The sequence below is a fragment of the Thunnus thynnus genome, chromosome 24, assembly GCF_963924715.1.
Source record: "Thunnus thynnus chromosome 24, fThuThy2.1, whole genome shotgun sequence".
Classification (NCBI taxonomy): Eukaryota; Metazoa; Chordata; class Actinopteri; order Scombriformes; family Scombridae; genus Thunnus; species Thunnus thynnus.
The window spans coordinates 15,312,411-15,324,715 of NC_089540.1; the positions used below are offsets into that span (position 1 = coordinate 15,312,411).

The 12,305-nt window shown below is 35.5% G+C and overlaps 1 protein-coding gene and 1 long non-coding RNA gene across 2 annotated transcripts in view; both read left to right on the plus strand.

The window, feature by feature from the left end:
• Positions 1-12,305, plus strand: part of LOC137177281 (uncharacterized) — a 227,594-nt gene that overhangs the window by 140,635 nt on the left and 74,654 nt on the right. Inside the window, exon 12 of the mRNA XM_067583468.1 lies at positions 9,138-9,224. Within this exon, the coding sequence (XP_067439569.1) occupies positions 9,138-9,224 (87 nt within the window). The remainder of the gene's footprint in view (positions 1-9,137; positions 9,225-12,305) is intronic.
• On the plus strand, positions 5,155-7,738 carry LOC137177289 (uncharacterized). The gene is made up of 3 exons (XR_010926051.1): positions 5,155-5,618; positions 6,084-6,153; positions 6,244-7,738. It is a non-coding gene; the product is annotated as an uncharacterized lncRNA (long non-coding RNA).

A 12,305-nucleotide genomic window follows, 5' to 3' on the forward strand; every position in this document is an offset into this window, starting at 1 on the left:
GACAGTCAGATTTCACCCGTTGAAAGCACCAATTATATTCCCCACAGTAACTGCATTTACATTCTTTCTGTACTTAAGCACCATTTTGAGGTACTTTAACTTCACTTGAGTGTTTCCATTTTATGCTACTTTATATTTCATCTCCATTTCAGAGGGAAGTATTATACTTTTTACTCCACTACATTTATCTGACAGCTACAGTTACTGGGTACATTGCCCAGATAGCAAAATTGTTGTGGCCCAGATCAGACCAACACCCGACACTTTCTGCACTTTCATCCGGCCCATGTAGTGCATGCAATGATGTCATTTGGGCGATCCGCTCCTGTTTCCCAGCTCTGGGCCATGAGCAAGCCAAATGTCAACCAAGAAAAAACCAGATAAACTAGAACTGGCCCATATCCAGAATACACATAACTGAGAGCACTGCATCTTTACCAAATCATCATCATCATCATCATTTGGGATATTTGGGCCATATTTGCTATTTTACATGTGGGCCATTTCAGGCTCACATTCATTTTGTCCAGGCCAGAAGAAGGCCAGCAGTGCAGCATCATTGCCTGAGATGGCCCACTCCTGTATGCTATCTGGGTGTAGATTTCAATTTTACATGTAAAACATGTGATCATCATATAGATATTTGTTATAAGTAGTTGAAATCAGCAGCACTTTCAACCAGAGCAATAAAATTTTAATTACACATGAATATAACACTCACAGGGGCCATTTTTCTACATAACAAGTACTTTTATTTTTGATAATTAAAGTACATTTTTCTGCTAACATGTTTTTACTTTTATTTAAGTAAGGTTTTGACTACAGACTTTTATTTACTGGACTAATGGAGCACTTTTAAAGTGTAATATGACCACGACTACTAAAAAAGAAGATAACTGAGACTTTCTTCAACTTGTTTCATGCTGTATTCTCTTGGCATTTTAATAGTTTATGAACAGTTTTGAATGAGAGATTGCACTTTGTGACAGGTGTATTGTTGTCATGACAATTGCTTTATCATTTGACAGAGAGGTCAACAAGAAGTCCAGATGTTGCTGAAACATCCACCCAGGACCTGGAAACTGCTGAGTCACCAGATCCCAGGAATGAAACTGGTGAGAGAAATATTATTGTAACCAGTCAGAATGATGCCAAAAGTTACAGCAGCAACAGCAGGAAACTAAAACTCTGTGTGACCTGCATGTCTTAGCTGCATTGTAATTTTGATAATTCTTTTATCATTTTACAGAGAAGTCAGCAATGATTCCTGATGTCCCGGAAACATGCAGGCTGCTGATAGATGAACAGACAGCAGATCCACAAGATGAGGCCCAAAGCTGAAGTACTTGGGGTACCAAAGAACAGATTTGTTGTCTGTCAGGACAGAAGTTCAGGGTTTCATCACTGAATGTAACTGCTTTGGGCTGATCCTTCCCAACAGATGTGACTACAAACAGTGTTAAATGTTGACAGCTATGAGCAGGACTGTGTGAAATACCTGCAGCCAGGTGGAGGTTTGTGGTTGTGCATCTCTAAATTAATTTATTAAGTTGACAGTGGTTACTGTATTTGAGTTATTTTGTTTTATTTCATCCAATTTTGCATTTGGATCTGTTTCATTGTCTCTTTCATGAGCTGTAATTTAGATTTTGAGTGTCTTTAACTTAGATTTAAGTCTAAAAAAGAAAAGAAGAAACTTTAGTTATTTTGTGATGCCTTTGAACTTATATCAATACCAACATGAGCATTTGGTGGCACAATATTAAGACTCAGTGTCACTGTAAAGATGTAATTTTTTATTGTAGAGAAATACACTCGACTATGCAGGATGTGTTAAAACAGCCCAGAAACAAAATAGTTTACAAATGGAAACTGATGTTGTTGTGTGTTGCAGCCTAAACATTTTATCAGATATAATTTATTCTTTGGTCAATCCTTACTTGAAAAGGCTGATTTTTTTTATACTTACTGTATTTTTCATACTTCCAAATGAACTCATACTTCCAAGTAACTCTCGTTACTCTAAGCTTAAGAAAGCTTAGAGCAATGAGAATCCTCTAACCTTCACCAGAGCCAAATTAAATACAGTACATATCCAGCTCATGAGGGTCAGATGATTACTGGCTTCTACAGGAACTTCTGAGGTCAGAGGAACATTTTTAAACTGCTAAGATGTCAAAGAGAAGAAACAAGTTATTGATTGTGGAGGTAAAAACTTCTGCAGATGATCCAGAACATGGCGGCACGTCTGGTCTTCAACCAGCCCAAAACAGCACGTCACCCTGCTGTTCATGTCCCTCCACTGGCTCCCAGTTGCTTCTCACATCAAATTCAAAACCCTGACACTCGCTTATAAAACAGCAACTAAACGGCTCCCACCTACCTGAACTCTCTCATTCAGGTCTACACTCCCTCCTGCTCACTACGCTCTGCCAATGAAAGGCGCCTGGTACCACAACAGGGCTCTAAGTCGCTACTAGACTCTTCTCTTCTGTAGTTCCTCTGTGGTGGAACGAGATACCAAACTCTGTTCAATCTGCAGAGTCCCTCTCAATCTTTAAGAAAAGACTGAAGACCCAGCTCTTTCACAAACACCTCTGCACTTGATGGACTGAAGGAAGAGAGAAAACAAAATAATTAAACAAAAACAAAACAAATCTGCTTCTATGCACTCTATGTCTTGCCTCTGTGCACTGCCTGTTGGCATCTACATCCTATTGGACTCAAACTTAGTTTCATGGTACTTAACTGGTGTTGTTCTCTCCTGACTAGATCCTTGTTTGTGTTGTATCAGCTCTCAGATGTACGTCACTTTGGATTAAAGTGTCTGCTAAATGAAATTGTAAATTGTAAAAAAAAACAGGATGTGTTGAGTCTCTGGAAGGGAACAATTTTATTCCTATAATGTAAAATGTCTCAGGTTTTTAGATGTTGTCACAAGCTGCTGCCCCGGCTGATGATGATGATGATGATGATGTCAGCACTTGTGTTTTGTTTCTTTTCTTGATGCCTTTTATGTTCTGTGTAAAAAACTTTGAATTGTCTTGTTGTTGAAATGTGCTGTACAAATAAACTTGCCTTGTTCTCACAGTATGACATCTTTATTTATGTTTTTTGGTTACAAACAGAGGTAAGTGTACTGTAAGAATATGGGGATCATATTTTGATATTCTATTATAACTAAACATCTTTATTTAAGATTTCAGGGGCAGCGTATTTTAATAGACCAACATCCTCTATCAAATAATGCTCCCACTACAGAATCATTTTATATTACATCACTACTCACTCCATGTATACTGTAAGAATAAGGGGAGAAAGTTGAAATACTCTATTATAACATCTTTATTATTATGACCCCAAAGACAGTAAAATGTTCTATAAATTTTAATTTCATGTGGAGAAATAAAACCTACTATATTTTAAATCCCAGCTAGTTAAAAGGTGGTTTAAAAGCTTTAGATTTTGAGTTGCTTGTCAGAATAAACTGGATTAGGAAATATCTCTCTATGTGGTTTCACATAACAGCAACTCCACGCATTCTGTATGACTAAATAAATCATGATACACTACAAATGTTTGATTTATAAGAAAGCAAAACCTTTTACCAACTATTCACTCACATATAGTATATGTAATGTATAAATGTGTATAAAGTCTCGACAGCAAGGTTACATAGATTGACAGTGGTGCACTATATTGACTCCTGAATCATTTCTCACTATTGTAGTCTTACTTGGAATTATTTGTATATTTGTATAACATATAATTACTTATATTATACACATGAAAATGGTGGTTTAGGTTGAATGTCTTTCATTGCTTGATCATAGTTTGAAAGCTTCAGCGATACAAAGATTGTATAATAACGCTAATTGGTTTTCATCCAAGTTTTTATGTCTCCAAGTGGTTCATTTGTGGGAAAAATTTTATCTTTTTTTTTTTTAATGTTATCTCAACCTTCGGTGAAAAATGTGTTAACCTCTTGTTCTAATTTTTCCCCATTTTTTATAAATTCAGTGTTCAGCTTTGTGTATCAGAACTTTGTTTTTTCTTCTTTCCTCTCCCATTAATCATCTCACGACCCCTCAGATTTATCTGGTGACCCTTTGGAGGGGCCCCAGCCCCTAGGTTGGGAACCACTGGACTAAACTAGTTAACTGTATATAAAGTAGTTGAAACTAGCTCCACCTCCAGCAGCAACAACAGTAACATGCTGCTCTAACACTGATGCTTCACTATTAATTATCTAATGATGTCATATATAATAATATATCAGTCAGAGGGACCAAACCACTACTTTCACTGCAATACTTTAACTACATCAAGCTCATAATACTTATGTACTTTTACTGCAATACTTTAACTACATCAAGCTCATAATACTTATGTACTTTTACTGCAATACTTTAACTACATCAAGCTCATAATACTTATGTACTTTTACTTAAGTAGGATTTTTCATGCAGGACTTTTACTTGTAATGAAGTATTACTGTATAGTGTACTTAAGTAAAGGATCTGAGCACTTCTTCCACCGCTTGTGTCAGTTGAATATCTTTTGGACTGTACTCAGACTAAATAAACATGGCTGTCAACTCTGGGAACTAGTGACGGGCCTTTTTCATTAATTTCTAACATTTCATAGACTTGACACTTGTGTGATCAACTAAAACTAATCAATACATGAATCAGAAGTAGTTTATTGCTTGTTCTCATGGTCAGTCCAGCAGGAGAGGGAGAATCTATTTAAATAGAGAATTCTATTTTCTCAGTAAGATGTTACTGATCTTTTGGTTTAATTTCACAAAGGAGGATGAACAATGATTATATGATGTCGATGGTCGCATGTGGCTTCTGCCCCTCCATTACTGCAGCAGCGAAAATGAAAATACTGTATTTTACCATCAAATCTTACAGTAGCCTACTGTTAATGTCTGTTCTTGGTTTTGGCTTCAAAGCATCAAAATTTACAGTGTTTTACCGTATTTAGAAAGAACAGTACTTTACTGTTAGGATTTGGCCGTATTTTTACAGAAAGTTATTACAGTGAATGTGTGTGTATGTGTGTGCGCAGCAGCTGCCGCTGTGTGCGCGACGTGCATGTTGTGGTTAAAGCCTCTGATTGGTCAGCCTGCAGCTTCAGTTGCTGCAGTGTATCTGCAAGGATCGTGAATGCAGCTTCATTCATTTCTGTGCTGATATTATTCCAATTCATTCAGGGAAGCCCTCAATCTGATCTAACAAAGCACAGGAATTGTCATTTAAATGCGCAGTTTTAAAGGGGTGGCCGGGGTAGCCAGTGCCACCCCTACAATCTGACTGGACACCACAGATGCCACGCCAAAATGTCTGCCGCCTCACCGGCGTCCACCTTGCTGTGTGGCGGGTGTTTGGCTCTGTCTGTCACTGTCTCATTTAATGGGAATCACTTCATTGACAACCAGTACGAGGAAACTCAACCTAAGGGGCCCATCTCATCGGCGTTTCTGTGAGCAGCGTCACATCCAGGTGACTACTGTTTGCGTTTACTAACGTTACGCAAAATAGAGTGAAATAGAGGAATTATCCGTCCGGGAGTGAAGAAAGAGAAAGAAGAGAAAAGAAAGCAGGACAGTGGTAAGTGGATCATATAGTAATGAATGATGATAAATGATGATTGATAATAGTAAATGGGAAGCCAAAAAGTTAGTTAGCAAAGATATATAATGTCATGTAACATGCAAGCTAGCTAGCTAACGTTTTAGGAGTTGGTAAGAACTTGACTAATGCTATCTAGCGAGCTAACAGAGTTTAGCTTGCTAGCTATTTACCTTGAGATTACATGAGACTGATTAAAATCTAATGTAAACTAAATAAATAGTTTTAGCTTTGGAAAGGCTTGTGAAGCCAGCCTGTGAAACTGGTTAAAGTTAAGTAAATCAAATGGAATTAATAAAAAAACATGACAGGATAATATAAATTAATAAGGCCATAAGAAATATTTAAGATTAATTTCAGGAATTCCTATGAACTCATTCTGAATATACTTTGTGAATATTGCTGCTTAGTATCATAGAGTAGCCATTTCTTATCTCTCCACAGGAACATTGGTGAAGTTCCTATCAACAAAAACAGGGAACCAGTCCCCCTCCAGGTCCTGATCCTGATGAATGTGAGTTCATTGCATCCTAATGGTGTTGATGAGATACGTCATGCTTTTCTAAAAATCATCATGACAAAATGTTCCGCGTTATTTTTTCAGGTCCATCAACTTCCACCATCTCCAGCACTTTAGCAACAGCAACACCACCATCCATAACTAAATGTATTTATTACTGTTAGTAGTCAGATAAGAAGATTATTATATATGTTTTTTCTGCTAACATTAGTGTGAAAAATGTTTAAGCTAGATGTTGATGAGCGCTGATGTCATACTGTGGGAAGAGAAAGAACATTTAGAGTTAGCTTTGAATTCATTTGCACTTGTTATTTATATTTATTTGTTTACTTTTTTACTTTATACTTTTAAGTTGTTTACATTTCTTATTTCATCTTATTTCGTTAATATTAAACTATGTGTTTTTAGGAGTTTATTACGTTTGATTTTCGCTGTTAATATAAATGTGTCAAAATAAAAATGTTTAGATTCCATAAATGCTTTTTGATTAATATCTGATTATTTAACAGGTGTTCTGGGGAACATAATGCCAACAAAAGTTGGTCAGATGGGCCCCTTGGGATTTTCTGTCTGGGGCCCCATCAGTCCTCACCCCTTCCCCAAACAATCTGTAGCTGTTGGGTTATAATTATTACAGCTGCTGCTGATATGAACATGCCACTTGTTTAATCCAGATAAGAGATAAATACAAATACTGTAGAATATCTGCACTTGTTAATCACATGCCTATTACTTCCACATAGAAGTGCTGCTTGTGCTGTTGTTGACGTTGCACTGTTCTCTCATCTATGTTTCTGATATCTCTGATTGCACATCAACAAAACATTGTTTTCTTACTGCATCAGTCATCAACCTTGTTATCATCCCCAAATCATAACATACATTAGCTTATCATAATAATCATAATTATTTTTGCTGTTCTTATTTAATTTGAACATTTATGTGTAGCACACTTTTCTTGCAAACTTATTTAATTATAGCAGAGGTATAGCTTCCATGAAGTCAGTTTATTATTATTATTATTGTTATTTCAGAGTCGCCTACCTTTTGGTAAAAGGTCTCATCAGCTCTTTGAATGGCTTGTTATAGATCCATGACCACAAATACTTGCACAGGTTTAGTTACAGGTCAGAGCATTAATTATATAATAAAGGAACCTGAAGATGGAAATACAGAAGGTGGTAATGGTAATTCAATCAGGAGAGACTCAGTTTCTATGTAAGTGAATGTTATTTATTTAACATTGAAAGGTGGGCATGTCATAATGAATCTTAGCTCTGTGATGCTAAAAGTTGAAGATTGATGAGTGGATGTCATTATAATATCGGTTTAAACTGGTTGGTTCAAGGCTGGGTAAGCACACATCATATTTTGTTTTACAGGAAGAAATTGATTGGATTTTGATATAAGAATACAAATAAATTGATTATTTATTTATTTATTTATTTATTTGGTATATATTGTTAAATAGGTGTACAATATGACTGGGGATGTGATCTAAAAGGGTTAAAAAGACATTTTTCATTTAATCTCGACGTTAAACAGAGAAACTTGCATTGACTTGTTTTTATTTTATTTTATTTTACAGCAGAACCACTCTACAGGAAAATAGGTGACAAAGCTGTTCTCACACCAGCCTCTGTGGTGAATCCCATCAAGAGCATAGTGTGGAAACATGGACCCATTATTGCTGTGGGGTGGTACAGAGGCGGGACTTTCTCCTACCAACACTTCAAAGGTACCACTTTAATCTAAATCAAGGTGTTGTTAGCCAGAGATCAATGATTTTATACATTAGTTTGAAGTTTTTGATACATTTAGGTTGAAATTTTGGTTTAAATTGGGAGTCTGAAATATTTTTCAGTTGGACATTAATTATATTTTTAGGAATTCTTTCACAGTATTTAATGGGTTTATCCCAGATATTTTGGCTAAATTAATGGATTATATTATAATTGAGGGGTTTTGAATGTGTTTTCTGCATGAATTGAGTTTATTTTAAGGAGTAAAACCCATTAAATTTGAAATACAATTACTGCAGACCCTGAATATTCACCTTTATTAAAATGTTAAGGCCCATTAAAAATATACTGTTAAATAAGGTATCACTTTCATGTGTTTTGGTCAACAAGCCCTTAAATTGTGCAGATTATCCCTAAATATCTGAGGATGTTGCAATCCAAAGATTGATTAATTCATTATCTCTGTAAAACCCAATTAAATACCTTAATTACATAATTGTCAATGGATAAATGAAAAGAATTCAGGTTATAAAAAAGGGATTCACTTGCTTTTCTGTGGGAAATCAAAACTAGACTTTTTATGTATGAAAATCAGCTGTTTAGTGTTTTAAAGTGCATATTTCTCCAGCTGCCCACTCATAAGTGACCAACAAAATCCCTGTTTAGAAGCTAAAATTGTGCATTTTGCAGATCGTTGTATACTGAACACTTTAACTGGAGAGCTGACGATCACAGGACTGACTCCAGACGACAACGGCAGCTACACAGTAGAGATCAACAACAAAGTCACCAGCAAGACTGAACTCCTGGTTATCTGTAAGTGGAGGAATTGTGTGTGAAGTTTGTCTTAGTTTATAAAAAACTGCCCTAAATTCAAAGGAAATGTTTTTGTTTGATTGTCTATCAGCTCCTGTCTCTAAACCCACCATCTCCTTATCGTGTGAGTCTGAGATGACCTACTGTGTCCTCACCTGTAGTGGCAACACCACAGACGCTGAACCAGTCACCTACTTTTAAAGTGTGATATGACCACGACTACTAAAACAGAAGATAACTGAGACTTTCTTCAACTTGCTTCATGCTGTATTCACTTGGCACAACTATAAATCCTCCTGAAGTGTAAAACAAATACATTTTCTTTAACTATTTTAATAATTTATGAACAGTCATGAACAAGAGATTGCATGACTGTTACAGGTGTGTTGTAGTCATGATAGTTCCTTTATCGTTTGACAGAGAGGTCAACAACATGTCCAGATGTCCCTGAAACATCCACCCAGGACCAGGAAACTGCTGAGTCACCAGATCCCAGCAATGAAACTGGTGAGAGAAATATTATTGTAACCAGTTGTAATCTATTGAAGGCCAAATAAAGAAGTTTATTTTCAATGTTAAATCACAATGTCTCACTTTACAAAAAGTGCTCTCTGTATACGCGTCTGCTTGGGAGTATATTAAGGCCTTAAGGCAGACAGTGAACAGTAAAAACAATTGAGAATAATGCACACAAGAAATAAAAATTATTAACATGTAATAAAATAAAATAGATTTAAACATAATAATAATGAAATAGAGTGAAATAAAAAGTAGATCAAAGAAAAAACAATGAAAAAAACAAAGATAAATAAAATTGATGAAGGATTAAAAAATATATAATATTAATAATAATGAAATAAAAAGACAATATAATTTTACAGCATTAATACAATAAAATAAGTGAATAAAATAGTAAAGTAAATAATGTCTATAAATCAGTCTTAATCTAAAGCCAGGCTAAAGAGCTTTTAAGTTATATCTGAAGATATCAACACCTCCATCATCTTTGTTAAATATCCACCAAACATCTGAACATGTGATATGTTTTCTTCTTTGTCTCCTTCTCATGTAGAAACCAACGATCAGGTGTGTTTCTGGACAGAGAAGATGCTGAGTCATGAGAAGTGGAGATTAAACCCACTTTAATACAGTATTTATACAAACTTTTTATCTTTCCACTGATAAAAAACTTCTGTATTTTTATTAAGTTGTATCTGTGTGTGTAGAGGAAGCCTTGCAGGAATTACAATGAAGGTGGCTGTTGGAAAGGTGACAGTTGCCACTACAGACATGTTTGCGAGTTCGCCCTGAAAGGAAACTGTCCCAACGGATCCAACTGTCGGCTGAAACACCCCGGAGGTGATTATGGGAAAATAGGAAAAATCCTTCCTATTGTAAAAATAAAGGGTTGGAAAGGGAATGGGTTATATAAGAGGCTTGTCCATTGGATAAAAAGAACAGAAGTTAATGAAATAAACATTTAGAGGTTTTAGACTCTTATTTATGAAGCAAAATAACTACAGTATTACATTCTTAAATCATTTTACAGCAGACAGCAGTGTTGCTGTACCTGAATGTTGTTCAGCAGTACAGAGCTGATAAATGTTAAGTTAGATTACTTAAAGCTGCTGTATGGATTATCTGCTGTTGTTAGTGATTGTAAGTACAATATTCACTCTCTATTTAACTTTTCTTTTGGTCTCCACCAACTAATGAGAAAAATATTCAGCTAAATGTTCCACTTTATTCACTGAGTCGTCACTAACTTTGTCTGCTGTTACAGTACCTGCTGGGCAGGTAGCATATAGAAGGTTTATCAGAGCTTTTAAGAAAAAACAACAATGAACTAAAAGAGGCAAAAAAAGCTCTAGAGCTGAGAGTAACTGCAGAATTCTTTATAGGTTTGTCATTATGATCGATATCTTTCACATCACACAGTCATTTGATGCATTATTCATATAAAAATATAGATTAGTGCAGCTTTAATGCCCCTTAAAAATAAAATAATAATCACTGTTAGTGTTTTTAAATGTTTCATGTTTCATCAAACAGGCACCAAACCACAATGGCAGTTTGAGGGAGACAATAAAACATGGTTTGAGTTCATATACAAGGTAAGTTATCTGCAGAGTGGACTTCATATTTAGCTGAGAAACTTTATTTGTCTCTGAATAATAAATACATTTCAGCATTATTATGATTTGAATGGCCTTTTTTCTGCAGAGGGGCACAACTGAATGTTCAGTAAACAGCGATGAAATCGAGAGGAAGTACCAGCAAAACCCCAACAGCAAAATGCCCTTCACAGTGAACAGAAACTACTACGAACTGGACTTTGAAGGTTGAGTTATGCTTTAAATATTGTGATGAGAGAAAAAATGATAAACTTCAATTTCTTTAAGGTTGTCTGGAAAGAATTATGCAATTTGGAACTAATTGTGTGTGAAATAGAGACCGCTATCAGAGTTTAGTTAGTTGTGGTGAGTTTAAAGTAGCTGTTGATGCCCAGAGGAATTTCGTTGAAAGAACTGCTCTATTTAAACCCAACGAAATATTCATGAATTATTCATTTATCACTGGTAATGTTATTCCTACAAGATGGTGAATTGTATGCTAGCCTGTAGAGAAATTTCCCCTTTTTGCATCTTCAGCAGACCTGGTCTACACTGTAAAAGACTCTATGTTACACTAAAGGAATATAATTTCATATTTTTGGAAATTCATTTATTTGTTTTTTGCCAAGAGTTAGATGAGACAATTGATGTACTAGCCTCGTATTAGTGGAAAAAGTCGAAACATGGCTTTGTGATTCAGGGTTGATGTTGAATAATGTTAAAATTAGAAGATAACTCCTTTAGAGAAGTTGAATTAGTTTTCTCTCCGCATTCCCCATTGTGATACGTTAGCCTCGAGTCACACTTCAAGCCACTATTTCTCAACAATATTGTTTTATTTTTATTATCATTCATTATTTTTATTTATTACTTTATGCTTTATTGTGTGTCAAGACGTTTAGCTTTGAATAAATAAAAATAAATAATGTTTTCATTTATCCTAAGATGTTGTGTGATTTCTTTGAGCAACAGTAAACAGAGGTCACTGCTTGGAGAAGAAGCTTAAATTCAAGCTTTAATGTTTCCTCCGGACACTAAAGGTTATTTGTGGAAGGTGGTGCCCAGACGAGGTTTTATATTAATAAAAGTATTAATGTTCCAACATGAACAGTGGAAATTAAACATGATTACATGTGTAGTATTTATATTCAAACATGTGCAATGTGGGAGGGGAACCCCAGTCTGTAGGGGCTTGACTGAGTGACGTCAGCTGTGCTCCAAGATCATAGTGGTTGTACTGACACTGGCACTGTGATGGTTAGGAAAGAGTAGAGCAGCCAGACTAAATGCACACACAAGATAAACTCTTATATGAATATGTCATTTTGGAATGAGTAGTAAATTCATGCACTGATCAACAACATCTGTTATCAGGATGTGAGAGGAAAAAGTATTATGAAAGGCAAAACATGTCTTATTCCACCACCTGGTTCACACACACAAAAAGGTGGAGCATAGAAAAACATCACATACA